This window comes from Hermetia illucens, chromosome 3 (genome assembly GCF_905115235.1).
Source record: "Hermetia illucens chromosome 3, iHerIll2.2.curated.20191125, whole genome shotgun sequence".
Taxonomy (NCBI): Eukaryota; Metazoa; Arthropoda; class Insecta; order Diptera; family Stratiomyidae; genus Hermetia; species Hermetia illucens.
This window is the reverse complement of record NC_051851.1, coordinates 91,220,342-91,242,850: the sequence shown is the minus strand read 5'-3', so window position 1 is coordinate 91,242,850 and position 22,509 is coordinate 91,220,342. Positions and strand designations below refer to the sequence as shown.

The 22,509-nt window shown below is 42.4% G+C and overlaps 1 protein-coding gene across 1 annotated transcript in view; it reads right to left on the bottom strand.

The window, feature by feature from the left end:
* Positions 1-22,509, bottom strand: part of LOC119652058 (dynein heavy chain 10, axonemal) — a 300,796-nt gene that overhangs the window by 116,315 nt on the left and 161,972 nt on the right. Inside the window, 11 exon segments of the mRNA XM_038055995.1 lie at positions 2,252-2,412; positions 2,462-2,554; positions 2,609-2,731; positions 2,733-2,918; positions 3,156-3,382; positions 3,430-3,571; positions 3,627-3,770; positions 3,856-3,966; positions 4,416-4,679; positions 4,786-5,019; positions 5,128-5,316. Of these exon segments, the coding sequence (XP_037911923.1) occupies positions 2,252-2,412; positions 2,462-2,554; positions 2,609-2,731; positions 2,733-2,918; positions 3,156-3,382; positions 3,430-3,571; positions 3,627-3,770; positions 3,856-3,966; positions 4,416-4,679; positions 4,786-5,019; positions 5,128-5,316 (1,874 nt within the window).

Sequence of the window (22,509 nt, the reverse complement as noted above, 5' to 3'; positions counted from 1 at the left end):
CCCATTGAATCCGGTTTGGTGAAAGTCCCAAGGTCTTACCTATCGGATTACTCTGGTACTATCAGAGTAATCTGCACGAATTCTGGTATTGTCCCGGGGTATGGTGCTTCCACATTAACTTCGAGTCGAGATATACTCCTAAATAGTTGAATGCTTCTATCAGCTGAATTTCCGCTCCTGCTAAGGTAGGTAGCGTCTAGCTGCCCCATCTGACGTTCCTAGTGAACATAAATAGTCCAGTTTTCCTTGCGTTCACCGTGAGCCCATTATGGAGGCGCCAACTGTGGATTACATATGGTACATTGTTGCATTCAGGCGCTCACATACTGTGCGCACACTTGCCCATAATTATTACGGCTAGATCATCTGCAAATGTTTGTGCGAAGATCTTTGTGTCCCCCAAGAGCCATAGCAAGGCGTCCGTAGCTAGGAGCCATAACAGAGAAAAGAGAACTTTTCCCTGTGGCAACCATGAAAATACCCTGCCCCAACAGACTTCTGTCAGACCAATATGTGGATCTTTCTCTATTCTAACATTTAAAGGATCCTACTGACTAACAGCAGATCGATTCCATGCTGTCTTACCGCGTTACAAATCACCGTGAATGACGCATAATTTAAGGCGCCTTCGATGTACATAAATGTCCCTAAGGCCTACTTTTTATCGGACGTCGTCTTCTTAATTTTTGCCGTTAGTTTATGGAGTGCTGGCTCCGTGGATTTGCCTTTTTGGTATTCATGTTGTCTACCATGAAGTGACTAAGAATATATGTATCCCTTATATATAAACCGATCTACTAGCCTTTCCAGTCCTTTTAGTAGAAAGGAAGTCGGTCGGAAGCTTGTTGCGTCTGAGTAGGTGCATTTCCCTGGAATAAATACACGGTATCCATTCCCTCTATTACTGGAGCAAGAATAATGCTATCCGGACCAGACTTGTATCTATGGGACTCATTTGGAAAGAATCCTTGCCGTTGTCCTCTGTTTCACCAAATTCGAATTCCACCATGGTGTTTTACCCTTCTTTGGCATTATGAGTGGACAGCCCTCTTCGAAAGCTTCTTTTATGCTAGTCTCTACTAGACTAGATGATCTCTTCATCGGGCGCTCAGTTCTGTTCGAAGTATAATACAATCGCCGATTTAATCTTAGGTGGATTCCAAAATGGAGTGAGTGGAGGTGGATCCATGCCAATTGCGGCCTGTGATCCGAGAGCATGATATTGTTGAATATTCTTCACTCTCCGGCAAGAGCGCAATGTCAGGGGATGCCACCGTGATGTCAATGACCTCTTGCTTGACCACTTTCAAGAAAGTGGGTTCATTGCCCAATTGCCTGCAATTCGGTTCATACCAGATACTCCAGTAGTCTCGGTCTTCTCGCGTTAATGCTGGAACTTTCCCAGCATATATGGTGGGCGTTAACAGCACATTCTGTTATTATTCCCATGTCTTTACTTTTGGCTTATTGGTTAGCTCTGATGAGTGCTCCACTGGAACTGGGGCTACGTTCTTTGACAAGGACCTGCTTCAGATTTGAGGTTGCCTCAAGATTGTTGGCCTCTTTCCAAAATCATCTCCATGATGATCGTTTAGCTGACCTTATCCTCATCTTTGGAGCTTTTTAAGATAGCTTGGAGGTCTTTTAACATCACCATCCAAGAGCGGGGCTTATTACTTTCATTGGCACACAACAAGTCGGCATGTTGGAAGTTTAAGCCCCTAATTTCCTCACCAAAAACCCATGCTTCTTGTATGAAGTATATACAAGTCTTGCAGCTATTGATCCGATGGCTGATAAGTGCCGCCGCATTACAATGCTGTAAATTTATCTAAGAGATTTGGCACCTCGTCTACGGTTCAGATGAAGGTGCTGTGGGCTACACGTCCTCTTCGAAGGTTTTAGGAACCGACACTTGTAATGTGACGGATGTAAGCCCGTAGTGGAGTGGTCCGATTGTTCCCGAACATTCTTAATATCCGGTTCATGCCGATAGTGAGGAGAGTTCCCGACCTATCGGCTCTTCCTCCTGCTTTCGCTGCCTAATAGCATTCAGGTGGAGGTAATTCTGAACTCCAAGTTGTTCCAGGACCTCAGCACTATTATGCTCCTCTTTTAGCAGCCAGAGAAAATACTTTTTAAACGATGGTAGTTCGGAAACCCTCTTCAAGTCAATCGCGCACCTCCTTCACATCGTTGAAGGAGGAGCTGCAAAAATCAGAACATATCTATTAAATGAACTATCGCATACTCATCAACTTGGGGCATATTCATTTCGTCAATAAATGCTGCAATTTTCTTTCCGATCGGTGGACCGTATGTATCTTTAGTCCGCTTCTCTACAGCAGCTTCAATAGTTCGTTGCACATCCATCGAAGATGTCCGAGATGAAAAGTTCAGATTGAGAATGACCTGGAAGTGTGTTATTAAACTTCATGATGAAACAGCTGCAACAACTTACAAATACATCGGGATTCAAAGCTCTTAAATAATTTGATATAATAGCAGTCTTAGATGTCCCTGTCTCGCCAATCAATAGGACTGGCCGGTGGACCTAGTTTGATTGAGAAAATTATATAAAAATTATGCCAAGACTTAATAGTTTCACCTCATTCATTAATGACAATATCCTGTCAGTTCTCATAGTATCAATAGTTGGCACAAGGATTTCACTGAATTTGGCGTTGCGATCATGCACGTATTCTGGAACCACCCACTCCCATGCAATCCATTGCTTTGCGTTCAATATCAAAGAAATAATCATATAAGGTTGGTTTAGCCGAAGGACATTGACCAACGACCGCCGGCTTCTCCTTCTTGTCCTCTACATTAACGCCACCCATCAGCTTTTTGACGTACTCATCAAACTTGATGCGATCCTTCTCAATTAGACAAGCGCCCAGGGATCCATACAAGCACTGAAAAATATTCAAACGGAATATAAAATATCTGCTTGGGAGTAGCTAGCATCCCTAAATACTCCCTCCTTTGAATCTGTTTAAATCAAATTAATACAAATCTAAAATTCAACATATCATTCAATTGCCCCTATTGGCCTTCTGCAGTCCATCAAAGTGTTACGACTTCATTTTTCATGAACACTTCGCTTCGCATTGCTACGTGAAAGCATTTAGAATTCATGCAAGCATACAAACCTCAATAAAAATGCATTCTAACACATCCGAGCTATATTCGACTGCTTCCATCCTCTCTAAAGGAGGCAGCAGGGCATCAAATAAATAGCAAAACTGCACCACCATGTTGAGATCTGTTTGCAGCAGCACCGTTTTCAGTGGAGTGCCCTGGTGAGTTCCTTCTATTCCTTCTATAATGAAGCCTATTCCAGTGGGGATGAATGTATTATAGAGCTCCTGCGAAGATTCTTCCATTCTATACTTGTATTGGGTTAGTACAAATAAGAAAAAGTACCTCTAATTTTTCGCTGTTCATTTTCCGGCCTTGATAGAACCCAACGACTCCAATACGGTGCAAAGCCCAAATTCTTCGGATCGACGTAAACCATTCCCGCTCGTGATACAGTTGCTGGCGAGGCATACCACAAATTCCCAACCTAGAGAAATTGATAATTAATTGGAGAGGAAAACGTGACTTCCAAAGGACATCACCTCAAAGAGCAACGCACAATAGCTTTCCAATCTTATCCGCTCTCCATTAGCCAACGTCAAAAGTTTATTGTCATCCATGACGGAGTTCATGTTTTCAATCCAAAGAGCGTCTACATCCCCGTCGAAGCAAACGTAGCGCCGCTCCTATTTGGAATGCATTTGTAAGATTATTTCCCAATCTGGGTCAAACATGTCTTTGTGCCATCATAAAACGCTCTTGGAAACTCACTTCTTTTTCTGTTGGTCTATTCATTTCACGGAAAATGTTCGAAAACAAGCCGTCAATCCAATCTCTCGTGTCTGGATCTAAGAAACCATACAACTCGACGACAGAGCAGGCCTGCGGAAGAGGTTCAGATTGAATTCACAAAAAATCCTTGGTAATTTGCATTTTCTTCATAAACGTGTGGACCGCCCGATACCGGACCCCGGCTGGTCCGGTTTATGACTGACTCGAAAGTTAAATTTATGTGGGTCCGCTCTTAATTTTTTACATCGGAAAATCAGGCCGAGTATTCCTCATATATTTAAAGGAAAACAACTCTCATCAAGCGACTTGAAAGAAGTTTTTACGAGGTTGCCCTTTAGGTTACTAATATAAAAGGTCAAGCATCCCTTAAAATCCTTTATTATTCGTTCCACTTCTTTCATACACTACTTTGCCGTCGAGAGTCGGTTTCCTCTACGCTTCCGCCTCAGTGGGCAGAAAACCCTTCTCCAGCCACTTCAAGCTTGCCTTTTCCCATGGAATAACTCAATTTGATATGACTTGGCTCGCACTCGAATTACCTTGGGATTGAGCACGGTGCATTTCGTCGGCAACCCCATGTGAATTTGAGCTTTTATCAGAGTCTTTATTACAACTGATTTTCCTCCTCCCGTGGGCCCCACAATCATCGTCGAATGCCTGGTCATCATTGTTTCATACATTTGCACCACTTTGTCCTCTTGGTCGGGAAGTACGATGTAGCCATCTGTTTGCAATATGTGTCGCACAGCAGCGTTGAAGTCCGGGTATCCGATTCGAGGGCAGTCGATTCCTGGGAACAAGTCCTGCACGAAGTAAGGAGATTTAGTTCAAAAATTCAACGTAAAGTCCTTTTGGAGAAAGCCTCGCGCACAACACCATAACGAGAGCAACTCGGCCACGGCTCCTTACCTTAATCAGGCCTAAAAACAGCGGCACATCCTCGAACACGAACTTTGGGAAATTCATGTCACGTAATACGCGCATTAGTACCACAGCTTCGGGTAAATCCTCCGACTTCCTCTTCATGACGCCAGCCATACGGAGCACAGAATTTAACGAGCGCAAACCCCAATCGTAATGGCATTGTTTTGATAATTGCTCTTGGGCAAGTTTGTAGAGCACCGTCATCTTCTTGGCAAGGACCTGAACACGAGTAGCCCGCAAAGCATTAGATTAAGTCTGGCGTAGTTTGTGGATCCTTAAAACTAATCTAACGTGTACCCACTCTCATTCTGAATTAAGTTTGCTTACCTTTGCGGTCAGAAATCCGTCAGAAAATAGGGATATTAGGCAAATTAACTCCAAATCCGGTTTGATGCATGTGACCGGCCGGAAAAGAGCTTTCACGGACTCGGGCAGCTCCGTTCGACCTGCATAGCCGGGATTCATGGTGACAAATATTCCGACCTTCCGATCGATTTTGATTTCGTTCCCTTCGAACTTGAATGGAGACATAGTCAGAAAGATGAAACTCAGTTTATCATTTATTCATCATATAATGGTTGTTCAAAAGAATTAACCTGGGATGCTAACTCCACTTAACAAACTTCTACCTCTCACTTAATTCTTCGGGGGCTAATACATGGCCATTTAATTAAACTGAAGTGGATGATAACAGGGGACAACCAGGCGAAGGCAGTAGCCTGCAAGTTTCATGCCTCTACCCAACGTATCAATTTTAATTAGATACTTGGAAATGCGATAACTTTTCAGGCTTTATGAGCTCAAAGTTTTTAATAACATTCCGATTGTCGGCTAATGAAGTAGTCTGCGAACAGGTGAGAACTTGGCAAAAAGAAATTTCTCTTAGTTATTATGCTTTCTCTTTTCCTGTTGAAGTGATTAATTTGACTTTTTAGTTTGCGTTCGCTTTTACTACTTAACAAGTTAGTCCGTTATTTCCCTGCCTAAAGTATGGAAGACAAGCCTCTTTCGATTATGATAGCCATTTATCATTTTGATGGCAATGATATGTGATTCAACCATCCTCATGTTAGCAAAGGCCGTCTTATCGAAAGAGAAAGAGAAACGAGTGCTTCCTGGGCCGGAGTTTTCTCGCGAACCAGAAGCACTAACTAACAAAGTTAAGTTGATTATGTTTTTAAGATGGGGACCATATAAGGTGCAGCCCGCGCCCGAACTTTCACACTATGACCTGGGGTGCTGTAGTATCTATGATTTCACAACATATGCATAATTTTGGGAACCTTATTAAAATTTGAAATAACTAAAACTTGCTTTTTCTGAAAAGTAAGACTTGTTAGCACTGATGAAGGGAATACACGTCAGCAAAGCGCTCGGTTGTCAACAGCTAACTCCTTATTTGTTGACGAGGCTATTGAAACCGATAAAGGGGTCTCAGCGATTCATCCAGTTGCAATGCTGGGTAATGCGAACAACTTAAGACCATCTTCGCTTTGAATCGGCAACTGTTTACCATAAAGTGTTACTACTAAACTTCACCGCGAACAATTGGCTTAGGCGGTACTGCCAATCTCACAGTGATGTGCGGGGTGGAGGACGATTTACGCGACTCACCCGCAAGAGGTCCTCTCAGCTGCCTCGTTTCTGATTTCTCTGGCTTCCAGAGGAAGAATGCTACGATGCTGAGATTCTGGATCAACTTGATGCTCAAAGTAACCTCAGCACTTCTACTATATGCTGTTATACAGCAAAGCAGGAAAGAGAAAGACCTGACAGACCGGGAACCTTTTTTATTATAGGCGGAAAAATTATAATAATAATAATAACTCCGCCGAAGCCGGTCCCAAGTCCGGTTGTGAAAGGAGGAGGGATGGATAGCTTCAGTCTGAATGGCTGTTCGCCACCGCAGCGTCTCAGGCTGTAGGTGAGGCAAGTGCAGGAACTTTGCAGTATTGCAGATTACTCACTGAGGAAGTTAACCCAACACCTGGCAGTTAGGTATAAAATGCAAATCCATCCAATGAGAAGAAGAAGGTGACTGGGTCGGACTCCCATAATGGACAGCACGGCGTCGAAACCGCTAGTCGTGGGGTCGTTCGACGTCTAGGCGCCACGACGACCAGGAGCATTGCCCCGCCTGCTGCAGCTGTTTCGCTACAATGTGTGGCGACCACTTCAGCAGGTTCGCGTAGGCAGCAGATGAAGTGGACTGAAGAAATGAACCTCTTCATCTTCCGCTCTTACTACGAAATAACGGCAGGGGCGGGTACAACACTTTACCGGCCCTTGTTGCACCGGAGATTCGTCGAACGTTTCCCGCAATTCGCGTACGTGACTGTGCGGCGAGTCGCAGACCAGTACCGCTTTATTACTCGCAACGACACAATCCCGGCCACCATCAGAGAGCGTGTTCGACTTGAGGTCATCGGGGAAACTGGTGACCTAGAGGGGGGCAGAGGCGGCGGCATCAATAACACCACGCCGCACTGCAGGTAACAGTTTCAGTACTCGCCGAAGCACTCTTCTCCACCGTCCAGCTGAGGTTTCCGTTAAAGTTCGGGACAAATTCCAAGGAGCCTATATAGAATTTTCTAATATGGATCCTTTGCATAGACCAGGTATTCCCAGGGTCTATGCATCTCCAGCAACTCCGGGAATTCTATCTCAAATCAATGATGAGATTGCATCTCGGCTGTGTGTTGATATGTCGCTGCTGCAACTACAACCACTTGTGTATTGTGATGCAGTTGCGGCTATCAGATTGCACGGTCAGAAGATTCGCTTTCGTGTTATTGGTTTGAGTGACCAAAGAGATCCCCCGTGGAAAATTCGTCTGTTCAGCAGACGGGTGAGAAATAAAGTGCAGAGGGTTTACCGGAACTATGCCATCTCCAGTGAGACACCCATAGTTGAAATTCTGGACACACTAAAACAAAACTTTCTGTCATATGCAGTCGGTTACGACGGTATGGCGAAAGTCATTCCAGACGTGTACAGAATGCAACATACGCGAAGAACCAATGGAGCTTCTTCAGATCTCTCAATGAATCCCAACATAGCGTCCAGACAATACAGTTCTCGGTGACGGAAGCGAAAGAGTATTGGGGTGGACTTTGGGGGTTACCCGCCCAGCATGCTGAGCATGCCGAGTGGCTCACCGCCGAAGGCACCTGCCATGCCAATACACCTGGTATGAATTTTGTGGATTTTACCGCAGAGGAAGTTCGACGAGCCATAAACAGCTCCAGGCCTGGATCGGGTGCAGAATTTCTGGTTTAAGAAATTTACCAGCATACACAGTCGGTTGGCACGCAGTATAAATGAGGCCACGAGTCGGCCGGAGGAATTTCCACCTTTCCTCACTGCAAGGATTACCTTCCTTATCCCTAGGCAGGACACGGTGCAGGACCCCGTAGACACAAGATCGATTACTCGCTTACCAACGCTCTAGAAATTCATCACATCCATTATTAGTGCAAGGATCAATGCGCACCTCGAGACCAACAACATTTTGTCCGAGAAGCAGAAGGGCTGCCGAGTTGGGTCAAGGGGTTGCAAAAAGCAACTCAATATCAATTCGGTACTTGTAGGACAAGCAACTAGAGGCCTCTTTAGTTACTATATCGATTATGCCATGACTTTTAATAGCGTGCCGCATACCTAGCTAATCGATATCTTACATTTGTATCGCATTGATCCGAAACTAATAAAGTTTTTGGCGTCAGTCATGGAAGGATGGCATACCATCTTATCAGTGCGTACATCTGAGGGTGCTAATACCTCAGAGCCCATCCGTATACGGAGGGGCATCTTCCAGAGGGATTCGTTGAGTCCCTTTTGATTTTGTATGGCACTGAAGCCCCTTTCATGGCTACTGAATGAAGCTAGAAGGCATGGTTTTGCAATAAAGTATGTACTTAGATGACATCAAGCTGTATGCTGGTACTGACAACCATCTTAGAAGTCTGTTGCGAATAATAGACATGTTCAGCCGCGATATGCGGATGGAGTTTGGATTAGACAGGTGTCGAAATCGCATCTCTCGGGGAAGAATAAAGTAAGCTATTAAGCAGCACGTGATATTGACAAATTTTAACCTCCTCGAGGTTTCTGTTGAAAAGTACCGAAAAATGAGAAAAAGTACTGATGTACGGATCAAATTCCAAAGGTACTGAATTTAGTACCATTGGTATTAAAAAGTCAACACTGTTAACGGCTTATTATTGTGATGACTCTCTAACGGCCAAACGAACCATATCAATATCAATAAAGAGAAAAATACATTCTTTGGTGCTCTGCTTATATTCCTTATGACGTGGATCCATTAGGACATTCCTCACAATGTTAAAAATGAAAGATGCTAACGCCACCCATGTATGTCGGGAAAGCTCCAATATCAACGCTAGATGATCGAGACTACTGGCGTATCTGCTAGGAAACGAACTGGAGATCCTCAATTTGGGTAATGAATCCAATTTTTTCAAGTTGGTCAGGCGAGAGGGTCATCGATATCACGGTGGCATCCTCTGACATTGCGGTTCTTGTCGGAGACTGCAGAGAATCAAATGATGAAATGCTCTCTGATCATAGGCGCATTGATTTTGTATTGGGCATAGATCTACTTCCAACTACTTCATTTCGGAATCCACGGAAGACAAAATAATTAGCGTACAAAATAAAACAGAGCGCCAAAGCTACAATCGCTGAGAACTGCATCAAACTCATTGCTTGAATTGAAAGGAACGATCCAGATGATCACAGCTAACATGAAAGAATAGTCCCCTCAATGTACCACTTCAGGGGGAACTCGAATGAGGCAAAACGAGGAGAACGACAAAGTCTAAAGCTTTACTGAAGAGCATAAATTCGGCTAAACGGTCATCATGGATACGCTTTCACGAAGAGACAAACTCTCTTGAGGCAACCTCAAAGCTAAAGCGGATACTTGTCAAAAAGGTAACCAGCAGCTAGGTTATCTACGTGTACAGAGCGAATGGTATACAGAAAACAACGAAGAGACAGTAAACCATTTGCTTGAAATGCACTTCCCAGGTAGTATCAAAAACCTCAGCTCGGGGCTGGCCTGTCATGCAGCCCTCAACCGAGAGTCTGGACTGTCACAAGCAAAGTGGTATCACTTGCGCGAGTAAAATACAGATTTAAATCGTTCTATAGATACAAGTCTATGGGCGTGGACGCCATCATTCCTGTTCTAGTAATAGAACGAATGGCTGCTCCGGGTGCACATACAGGTATTTGGAACATGTAATTTGCATGTGTATGTTAGCTTATATTCCAATTACCTGGCATAATATGAAAGCAAAAACCAAGAAAAGCTACCTATACGGACGCAAAAAGTTTCCGATTGGTCAGTCCAGCTTCCTTTCTATTAAGAGGACTAGCAAATCGATTCATAAGCAATACAAACATTCCTAGGTACCCACTACACTGTCCTTCATGGACATTGAAGGCGCCTTTAAGTATGCCTCACTCGCGACGATTTGTGACGAGGGAACACCACATAGAATCGATCCATGCTATTCAGATGAACCCTTCACATTCTAGAATGGACGGGAATCCACATATTGATCAGACAGAGATCTATTGAAGCAAGATTTTTTAGGGTTTCTTTCTCCCCTGTTATGGCTTTCTGTGATGGACACCTTGCTATAGCTCCTGAAAGACACAAACGTCCTTGCACAACCATTTGCGGGCGACCCAGTTCTGATAATTATCTGAACAAGTTATGTTTACTAAGGAGGTTATGTGATGAAACTGCATGCTACGAGCGAAAATTGAGTAGGTACAGCCACTCAATTATTTAGGTCTGAAGCCCATTGTGTTTTACGTAGGCACCTGTCGTGAGACTTAATCCTACGGTCCTCTTCAGACACGGATTGATTTTGTGACCACAATCAGAGCCCCGCTGAGACAAGCAACAACGGTACCAGTCTATACCAAGAAGATGCAAGAATTACCTAAATCTCTACCAAACTATGGAGTACGGCACCCGTGTTGATACGCAACACCACGTCGAGGCCCGAAGATCTCTTCTCGCTTGAGCATAACCACAACCACCATGAAACTCCCACTAGGGGGGCCAACCGCAAATAACCGAGCTGTCCTCACATACAACAGGAGTTCACCCGAAGTATGTGAGTCCAGGGGCTTTCCCGGTTCAATTATTTAAGTGTATACCTCAACTTCGAGCTAACTTGAAAGTACCATATCCAGGAACAATATCATCAATCCTACAGATTTCTCTGGTGGTGTAGGACTGCCATAGATAAAGTCAATTTTGATGTATGCATGCATCGGCCGGTAATTGAGATAAAACTTTGCTAACTGCAAGAAACTGTTTGCACAGATTCAAAGACTCTGCTGCCTACAAGGAAATGAATGCGAAGGGAGACGTGACGCAGTTTGACAGTGTCCATGAACTGCGAAGGTTTGCCTTCATAACGCAGTTCCCACTAGTGGCTGCAACCTGAATTAAGTGAAAACTAGCAAATATTGAGTTTTTAAAGAATCCATATAATTCAAAAAACTGTTCATCGATTGATAGATGATAGCGGTTTTCCTTTTGTTTTATTATACAGTTTTGACACGAGCCTCTTCCACTGGATTTGCTCGAATTTTTTAGGATTTTGAGAACAGCTCCCCCCTCTAGATCTACTCTAGTCAACTAGGATAGTCTTGTGATCAACGCCCAATCTTGAAATTCCCCCTACCCCACATTTGTAATGGAAATTAGACGTGCGAAGACCACGATTTTAAGCACGGAGAGCGCTTTATTTAGTAGCTTACAATTACTGACGTGTAACAATACAAACAACGGATTCGGTATATGACACTTGTTCGCTAATGGGATATTCATTGGCAAGAGAGCACGAGGCCACTGACCCCGCTGTTTATATAGGACGGAGTCGTCGACCGAAACACCTTCTATCAAGTGCATACCCTAATCACTTGAGCGTTACCTAAACATTCAGGGAGCGCTAATTTCCAAAACTCCTTCATCAGACCTACATAAACCTGGTCCATTTATTGCGCCCGGGCTATAACCCTTCAGAAAATATTCAGTGGATTTTTCAAAACGCTATAAAAGGTAAATTTAGCTAAGCTTGTCTTGTTAAATATATAGTGTCGTTTTCTGGACGCTCCCTCCTCCAGTGGTACTATCAACGTCATCGGGCAACCCCCAACAAACATCCTTCGTGCTAGAATGGCGTCAAAGCGTTCTTCTTCTTGCTTCAACGGCGAACGATGACACCACGGTAAGCGGCAAGGTTCTGCTAAATTTTTTTATTTATCTGTAAGAATTTCAAACATATGACAAAAAGAAAGCTCAGTTTTTTCTCAGTTATTTCATCATCAATGGCGCAACAACCGGTATCCGGCCTAGGCCTACCTTAATAAGGAAATCCAGGCACCCCGGTTTTGCGCCGAGGTCCACCAATTCGATATCCCTAAAAGCTGTCTGGCGTCCTGACCTACGCCATCGCTCCATCTTAGACAGGGTCTGCCTCGTCTTCTTTTTCTACCATTATTTGCTCGCATATATGGGGAAACGAGCTTAAAACCCACACAGATATGAGTCAAAGCATGTAGTTTTCAATGAGCTCCAAGCAAAACAACTTTCAAACATTTTACAGATATTCTAATAAATCTACGTTAATTTTTCCCTGATTGGAAGATCATTTTTCTGTCTGGGAAAAATTAAAATAGGCCTAATAAACCATTAGCTATAGGTTGGGAAGTCTTTCGGTATACATTCGTTAGAACACTGAAATCTACATATTTTGTTTCGACACTTTAGCAAATTTACCTTTTATAGCGTGTTAAAAAATCGACTGATCATTTTTCTGAGAGGATATAACCCAGGCCTTGGTACTTCAAACGACTTGGTCAGAATGTCAGCTAGGCAGAGCTGTAGAAAGAAAAGCCGGTCGAGCGGTGAAGAGCTGGATGTTTTGGAATGAGTATATTGTAGGAATCTATCTAAAGTTGCGTTTATCACCACTACCACATATTGGTCAGCTTCAAAATGGAATTGCGATTCCCAATGCTAGTAAAAACTGAATTTCTGTTACCCTGCAGTTGGACGTTTTCTGCTCTTCGGAAATTTCTCTTCACATTCACAAAAACTGCTCATCTTCCATGTGTTTTGTAACTGTAAGCAATGATATCTTTGGAAATATCTACTATCAAGGCTTACTAAAAGTTGGATATATTATAGTACTTGATGTTTCACAATAGCGGGCGCAGCAAAGAGTCCTTCTTCCCTTTGCATCAGCGGTGGGCATTAGGTATCACATCACACACTGGATTCTATTACAGTCGGCTTGAGCTAGATGCTCTAGTCGCTGGCACAGCAAACCAACTGCAATTGACAAGGTCAGGTCTTGACACTGTACCTATGTATAAAAGTGACCCCATTTAGGAGCTGGAACCGGTTTTGCATTCAGTAAACCGTTCTCTTCTAATAATTTGACAATTTTTGCCCTTTTGGTTTACCAATAATGAAGCATCGTATTCGAGTATTGCCAAGTTTTCTATTTCAAAGTGTTTGCTAAGTTATTTACTTAATGCTCTCGTCATCTCAGACGTTGCTACGGGAACCAAAAAATCGTGGACATAGAGTACAACGTAAATTATTTTTCTTGTCTCATTTGTCCGCTTGGAGAAAGATCTGCCATTTTCCAGACTTCATCCAGTCATTTCATCTCTCCCTCTATATTTCTATTGTGGTGGTATTTGGAATTATTCGTCTACTCGGAGATCTATGGCTTCTCCTTTTGATTCGAAGCCTTCTAGTTCCCCATCTCTCATTGTGATGTACCGCTTTGACAACGTTTGTGTTTCTCCTATTAATGGTCGCTTTTCTTTTGCTAAAATGAGTTTTCGATTATCTTCCCCGACTTGCTAACCCAGACCTCTTCTATTGCTGGATCCAAAATCCTGTATTCTGTAGCGCTACCATAGTATCCTACCAGGACTTGTTCTCGATCTACTTTCATCGTTTCTTCTTTAGAACCACTAAAGAATCTTAGGAGCCAACAATTCCCTCATGTGACAAATTTAGTTTTTCTCAAATGAACAATCCAACAGGAGTTTTCTCAACGCCCTTGCTTACTACCCTGTTTTGCAAGTACACCACTGTTAGCACTACTTTTCCCCAGAACCTTTTGCGCATTTTCAAGCAAAATGCACTTCGCAGATACAACCAGTTCTGTTCTTTCTTTTCGTTATTACATTATCCTCTTGCGTGTACACAAAAATTGCTACTTCTTTGACCTCTCTGTACTTACTCTCGCGCCCGCTGCTAATGACTTGCTTCCTGGAAGTGAACTTTTGACAAAAATTCCTGCTGGTGTAGCCTGAGATTTTGTTCTTCTCTAGTACTCGTCAATGATCTTCCCTCTTACGTACTCGGTTGTAAGGTTCACTTCATCACGGCTCTCGACCCGTCATATGTCGCTCTAATAGTACAGTGAGCAAAATTGAAATCAACACCGTCGCACGAAATCCATAAATATTCAAAAAAGCGGTAAAGTGAAAGGGGTTGTACGTGTTTTTTTTTTCAAAAGCGTAACGTACAGTCTGTTAGATACAATGCATGACTAGTTAATACTTCCACATAATGCGGTGTGGGGCTGTTATGGAGCGTCGTCGTATTTGTGGAGGGGTAAATGAATGCGAACATGTACAATAATATTTTTAAAAAATCTGCATGCCAGCGCAGAGACATTGGTTATTCGTCTAACATCTAAAATATGCCTAAACAGCCACCTGATAGAATTAACGTCCGTCCGACTGTAGGTTACGTTCTTGTAAAAAAAAAACAAAACACACAGAATTCCTTTTACTCCTTTTAGTGTTTCTCCGGATGCCCCTCCAGCAGCTTTTCGCTAGATGCCTCTGGCTCCTTCAGAATTACTTTCAGGTCCGCTGACTTATATTTCGCTCACAGAATGCAGCAAATACTGAAAAATATAACCCCCCAAACGAGTACTAGCTAACATTATATAAAATATTCCAGTACGGTTCACAAACATACGTGGGCCTCTCCAGACGGGGCCACTTTCAACCAAATTGACCACGTGCTGATTGAACGCCACCACTTCTCAGCCTTCATGAATGTCAGAACATTTAGGGGGGCCAATATAGACTCGGATCACTATCTCGTTGGCATGGTGCTCCGAGCTCGAATTACTACACCACCTACAATCCCCTCTGACAATCAGGTGAGAGTGAATACTGAAGCCGTCCACAACACAGCCCTCCACGACACCTATAAGAGGGAGATGGATGCCGCAATAACCGCAGTCAATAGAAGTCCTGGAATGAAGCATCAACAAATGATCTTCACAACCACCTGAAGAACGATATCATTATTACGGCCACAAACATACTTAGCCCCAGCCGCAAAAGGAGTCGGAACGGCTGGTTTGACGATGAATGTAAGTTAGCAACGGAGCGGAAGAATGCCCCATACCGAGTAATGTTGTATTCTCACAGAACGCGGGTATGCGCAGAGACTTATCATGAACTCCGTCGGGTGAAGAAGCGACTTCACAGACAAAACAAGTCGGGAAACCGGAAGCTGGACGCTTCAGGTACGAAAGGTTTTGTGTATTTCTTAATACGTAGCACGTAATATATGCATATGTCCACTTTCGGGTGATATTGACATTGATAGTCTTCAATTTTCAAAGAAGCAACAATTTCGACGTATTATAAATTTGTTAGTAATAGTGCGATTTCCATCAAACTTGGTATGATCATGCTCTACATTATAGCCTACATCACTGCAGAATTTCGGGCCGCTAGGATGAATTTAAGGGGGGTTTCCAGCGAATTACAAAAAATTATAGTAATATACTATTATTAACTTCCTTTGAACGGATATCGGTATGAAAGGTATTTCGGAGCCAAGGCACCATATAGTGGCAGCCTCCTGATTTTTTTCAGATTTTTCGGTTTGGTAGTTTCTGAGAATGGCCCCCTTAAAGAAATGATCACTTTCAACTCCTCGCACTCCCCACGTTTACAACAAATGTCAAAACTAAGACCGGCTTCGAAAAATACTAATCGAGACCTTTAATTTGATAGCCCACATGACTATATTTGATGAAAAAAAATTTTACACCCCCCTTTTGCATGTATGGGGACCCCCCCTTAAGTTCAGCGTAAAAGGATGTAATTCACTGTATGTGTGAGCGTTCACAGTTCCCACCTTTCTACCAAATTTGGTGTCAATCGCTATAACGGTCTCCGAGAAAAATGCGTGTGACGGACAGACAGACAGACAGACAGACAGACAGACAGTAAACCGATTTTAATAAGGTTTTGTGTTTACACAAAACCTTAAAAAGGAAGCCTGGGGGAACCAACAAGTCTGTGTACTAGAAAACACAGGGAGCAACTACACCAGCCGTGGAAGTTTTACCAACAAGTCAGCAGAATGAAGCCTTATACACCTCGATGCTCATCCTGCCGAGACAAAGAGGGAAATGCGATTTCTGACACAATGGGTATATTGGAGCGATGAGTTGAGTGCTTCGATGAGCTACTGAGCAACCAGAACATCGACGAGTTGGAGGTCCCGCCAATTGAAGACGATGGACAAATACTACCACCACCAAGTAAAGAAGAAACAGCTAACAGGCTTAAAAATCATAAGTCGCCAGGAGCCGATGGAATTACAGCCGAATTGGTTAATTATGGAAGCGACCAATTGCACCAAGTGGTTCATCAACTTGTGCTCAAGTTGTGGGACAGCGAATCAATGCCTGACGATTAGCAACGAGGCATTATCTGTCTCATACATAAAAAGGGAGATATCACACAGTGCAGCAATTATAGAGGTATCACGTTGCTGAGTACCATATATAAGATATTCTCCGCTATCTTGCTAGGCCGGATAGCCCCATATGCCCAGAACATCATTGGCCCATACCAAGGAGGCTTCACTCCAGGCAAATCACCAACAGATCAGATTTTCTCTCTGCGGCAAGCGATGGAAAAACTATTGGAATATGGACAACAGTTGCACCATCTATTTATCGACTTTAAAACCGCCTATGATAGCATAGCCAGGGTAAAACTATACCCGGCCATGAGAGAATTCGGTATTCGACGAAATTAATAAGACTGACTAGGCTGACCCTGACCAATGTGCGTGGCCAGATAAAAGCAGCAGAATCACTCTCAAGACCATTCGACATCAACAACGGTCTACGACAAGGGGATGCCCTATCATGGGTCCTCTTTAACCTGGCCCTCGAGAAAGTGATCCGTGATCCTGATGTAAATGCAAGAGGTACGATCCTCTTCAAGTCCACCCAACTACTGGTCAATGCCGACGATATCGACATCTTGGGAAAAACCACCCGAGACGTACAAACCGCCTTCATCCAGATCGAGCAGGCGGTAATCGGCGCGAGATCTTGGGCTGCAAATCAATGCAGGCAAGACAAAGTATATGGTGGCAAAGTCAGCATCGAAAACCAACCAACCGACAACATCAAACCGCACTGGTCAAACAGGAAGAATAAGGATAGGAGAATACAACTTGAAGACCGCTGATAATTTCTCCTATTTAGGGTCGAAAATCACAACGGATAACAGCTACGATGATGAAATCCGCGCACGGTTGTTGTCAGCCAACAGAGCCTATTTCAGTTTACAAAGACTGTTCCGCTCGAAACGTCTCACCATAGGGTCAAAGCTCTTACTGTACAAGACTGTGATCTTGGCAGGCCTCAAGTCTATAAAGGCAATATCTATGGTGGGAAAAGAAGAGGAGGCAGACCCTGCCTGAGATGGAGCGATGGCGTAGGTTAGGATGCCAGACAGCTTTTAGGGATATCGAATTGGTGGACCTCGGCACAAAACTGGGATATTTGGAGTTCCTTATTAAGGTAGGCCTAGGCCGGATACCGGTTGTTGCGTCGTTGATAATAATGATGATTGCACCGCAGATTCGCATGCCAATACAGTCTAGAATCTTAGCCTGAGGGCTCCCCTAAAATGAGTCAAATGAAGGGGGATTCCCGACAATGAGAATGTCCGGCACCTAGACCCCCCAACCCATATACCATTTGAATGGTCTAATTCTCCCCTAAACTCACGAATCACAATCACGAATTAATGCGGTTAATGCAACTCGGATGGTCGAGGTTCTAAGGTAATAACGGGTGTATCATGTATTTTGGCACTAACTTCAAAAGCATGTCATTCGAAAACAAACAATCGATTTGAAAAATCCTTTTAATCGTACTTTATTCTGTTCATGATTCGTCGAAAAATACATTTACAGTACACTTAATGGACCATGGTCCTCGATTTTTCGTAGTGTGGAGCGAATGTTCCGAATCAGGTTTTGGCGGACCGATGGATCGATTTCCTTCAACTTTCTCTTGATTCGACCAATCAAATGTTGCTCGTTTCGAGCCTCCCAGCCACCGACGTAGACCATACGCTTGAGAACTGCCAAAAATTTTCGATTGGACGTGCCTGAGGTACGTTTGGGGGATTGTCCTTTTTCGGCACAAATGGTATATTTTGCTCAGTCAGCCAATTCAATGTTTTTTTTGCGTAATGACAGCTTGCAAGGTCCGGCCAAAACATTATTTCGTCACGACCATGATGTTTTTCGATGAATTGCTTCAATTTCGGCAAGCATTGGCCGATATAAATGTCAGCATTGATCGCTTCTGATTTGTTTGATCGAATCAAAGGCTCTGAAACACCCTTCGATGAAATGGCTGCCCACATCAACACCTTTGGTTCAAATTTTGATTTGCCGGCATATTTAACATCATCTGCTGTTGCTTCAATGTTGTCAGTATAAAAGCCGTCGTTGCCACTCAATTCATGATGCGAGAATGTGAAGTACGATTCATCATCCAAAATTATGGATTTTCCATTCGCAAAGTGTTTGTCACGAAGTGCACGGCAGCATTTTGGTATTTTTTCGAGTTGTTGTTGTGTATATTTTGGTGCTCGTCGACGTTTACGATAAATTACGTTGTTTTTCTTCAAAATACGATGGACTGTATCTTTCGAAACACCAAATTTTCGTCCCAATTTGCGTGTTGATTGACCAACCTTGTTTTTCGCACTTGATAGCAGGCTTATGACTGTTCTGGCACCTAATTTGGATGGACCACCGCATTGCATTTTGTTTTCGGGCTCTTTACCATCGCGACAATCCTTCAGAACACGGAAAATTGTTCTGCGAGAGATTGGCTTGTCTTTGAACATTTCAAGAATTTCACTAGAACTTAGTCCGCCAAACATGTTGGCGACAGATTTCCGTAAATCGAGCTTGTACGACATTTTGAATGGATCTAACTGCACAATTTGAGTTTGACAGTTCAGTAGGAGTACAGTTAAGTGTGACTAGTACATTGGTTTACATTTGAAGTAAGCCTGAAGTTAGTGCCAAAATACATGATACACCCGTTAGCACATGTGCTTGCCAAGATAAACCGGTGAACTTGTAATGAAAGAGGCTTTGAATAGGTAGCGCACAACTGAATTTTTAGTTAGGTAAAAATTGAGCAGTTCGAAATGAAGTTCCTGACATTGGAAATACTAAAAACCTTCCGTAACTGACATATCCAGTTATCGATTTCTCAAGTTCAGAAATATTACAACTAAATCAAATTAACTTTCACATAACAAATCAAAATTAGGGCGGGAATTGCAAAAAATCCTAACACATTTTTGACAATGTATTCCAGAATATCAAATGGCCGCAGAGGGAAGGCTACGGATTAAACAAATGAAGTCAGTGAAAAACAATGCAATTTTCTCCACTAGATAGAACCAATCTCTTTAAGGTACAGGTGGTATTAAAGAGTGGACTCAGAAGGGAAAAGAAAATAATATCATTCGTACAAAAAGTGGCTCCTAGCCCTAGACAAATGGAATTTCACCCCGTGAGAAAGAACAGAGTAACAAACCCCCAATTATTTCTGAGATCGGGGAAAGAAAATAGATAAGAAATTAATTCACCGGAAAAGGGAAGACACTCGAAATTGAGAGCTTCATCATGCAGGTAAATTTCCATGAATATTCTTGTACAATTGAAGACTATAACATGGAAACACAAACAATATAGGGGCTGATTACGCCACCATATACATACATATGTACGTACATACAAGAAAACTGGCATTTCAAGTTATAGTCATTAAGTCAAATTGTGGATTTGGGAAACAAGGCCTTCTAGAAATCGCTTCTCATGCCCGGTGTAAGTCGACTTGCTCCATTATTTGCATCAACAATTGCTTGTTGTTTGGGAAAAGGATTCATTCTTAGAAGCCTTTTAGTATTCCAGGAAACATTTGCCGAGAAGTACTGCCCTTATTCATTTTGCCGCTCTTGTTCCATTTCTGCAGATAATAATGACTTAATGCCTTTTCTTGCCGTTACCTAATATTCATCTTCATGGCTATGTAGTTTTTCTCACTGATCATCAGTTTCCAGGTTAGGCGATTTTTTAGCTTGAAATTTCCCCAAAGCTTTAACTCGAAAATGCATTATGTATATGGAAACAAACAGAACATAAAGTGAGGAAAAGCAAGCCAGTAGAAACCTAGAAGATTGGCGCTCCAGGAATGGCAAGTTTTGTGAATTTCTTAGGAAAGAATATTTCCATTTGCAAGCAACTTGTAATGTATTTGTATTTATTACATCAGATTATTCACTTTGATGGGAGGCTCGCATGTGTGTATTAAATGTCTTGGGTTGCAGCGAATTTACCGGAAAAGAGAAGAAGAAAATAATTTTGACCCACTAAAACTTTGTAGCATCATACTTTATACAATTACTGTCAAAACTGATCACGCTTCATTTATGCAATATTGACAGGGATTAATTTTTCCCACAGGTTTTGGGCATATTAGTTTTATTTATTTACATTGTTACACATAAATATAAACTGACTGATACTGCATTACTGCTTTTCATTTCATTTTGATTACCATCTAGAGGCAAAAATTAAATAAATTTATCAAAAGTTAGCGTGATCGGTTTTATGACTTTAACCATTCACGAGCTTATTCGCCATCAATACGTTCTGTATACACTTTTTTAATTCTTGCTAGCATTTCATCAAGGACATCCCTGCACACATTTCACACACACTTGCGTGAATGTCCTGCCATGAAGGACGCACTTTTGCTCACAGTTCTTCCTTACTTCTCACCTCTCCAGTAGCCGAACTATTGAGGGCCCCTCGTAGATACTCTATGGGTTTGAGGTCCGCAGACTGTTGAGCCTACTCAAGAATTGTAATATCATTTAAACCATGATTTAGTATCTTTGTTTTTCTGCAAGACCAAGTCAGTAGCACTCACATCTGCACATTCCGGGAGCTCGGATTTCAAAATATTTCAATAAACGATGTTGCAACCATCTTTTCGAGAAATCTATGAAATATTCCAACGCCTCTGGCCATCATACATCCCCATACCATTATGGAACATCCACCAAATTTAATGGTTGGCGTCACAGTTGATTTTGGACTCATCGGCCAAGAAGACCTCACCTGAATCCCCGTCAGTCCACCGACGCTACTTTCTTGTGAAGTTTAAACGTTGTTTCAAATGACAAACTTTGGCTCTTCGACGAAAGAAAACGTGTCGTAGCGTTCGGCGAATTTTTTCAACTGGCATGGTCATATTTAAATTTGAATTGATAGCGGGTTTAGTTTAAACTACATTTTTTACCTTAGGCTTCACAGATTACGCAATTTTTTTCTTTCATTGCTACTAGCCGTTGCAAGATAGTACATATTTATCGAATCGATGGTAACGCTCGTCAAAGATGAGATTCGTCAATAAGATGCAAAATTTCCTTAAAATTCTTTAATTTTTGGCAGATTTTGGCAAACTATCGGCTTGATTGTTCGCTTCCATTTCACCCCTAAAGAAATATTATTTAACTTATTCACATCCACTGTGATTTACTTTCTTTTCATTTTGCATAAAGCCATTCTTACTAATTACTTCCCTTTAACTACCAGAAATTAACATTAGTCAAACTTTCTAAAAGTACTTTGTTTTTGTTCACTTCCATTCGGAGCTCACGAAACCGATCATGCTTGCTATCGGGGGTCGTCCCGTGTGTCGAATCCGTGGAATCGATTTTTTTGGCATGAATTGCATCTAGATATAGCGTAGAATATATGGGCAAAGTAATTTTTTGATATTCGGAGTCGTTTGGAAATTATAGTGTTAAACACGTGATAAGTCACATGCCAGATTTATGTCGATCGTAGTAATAAAGCTCGTATTTATCGGTCCGAATGACGTTCGCATGACTTCGCTAAAATGTGTTTCTTCAAAAAACCTAAGCTTTATGGACTAAGTATAGCAGATTAATTGCCCGTTAAGGTTTTATGGCTAAAAATCGCATTCTACTCTTTTAATGCGTTTTTCTCGAAACTGCAAAATTGGCTGCCACCAAAGCCCAAAATCTATCCAACGAAATTCTTTGAAATCCTCACGACTTATTCAGAACATATTTCTGCGGTCCGCAAACTAGGATAATTGCGATTCATTTAGTAGTTTTTTTTTATTCATTGAAGAAGCCGTGAAAAAACACCAAAATTCACAAAAAAAAAGTTTAACACGGCACCAAAAGCCTAGTTTTTAAGATTTTTTAATAATCCTAGTTTGCGGACTGTAGTTA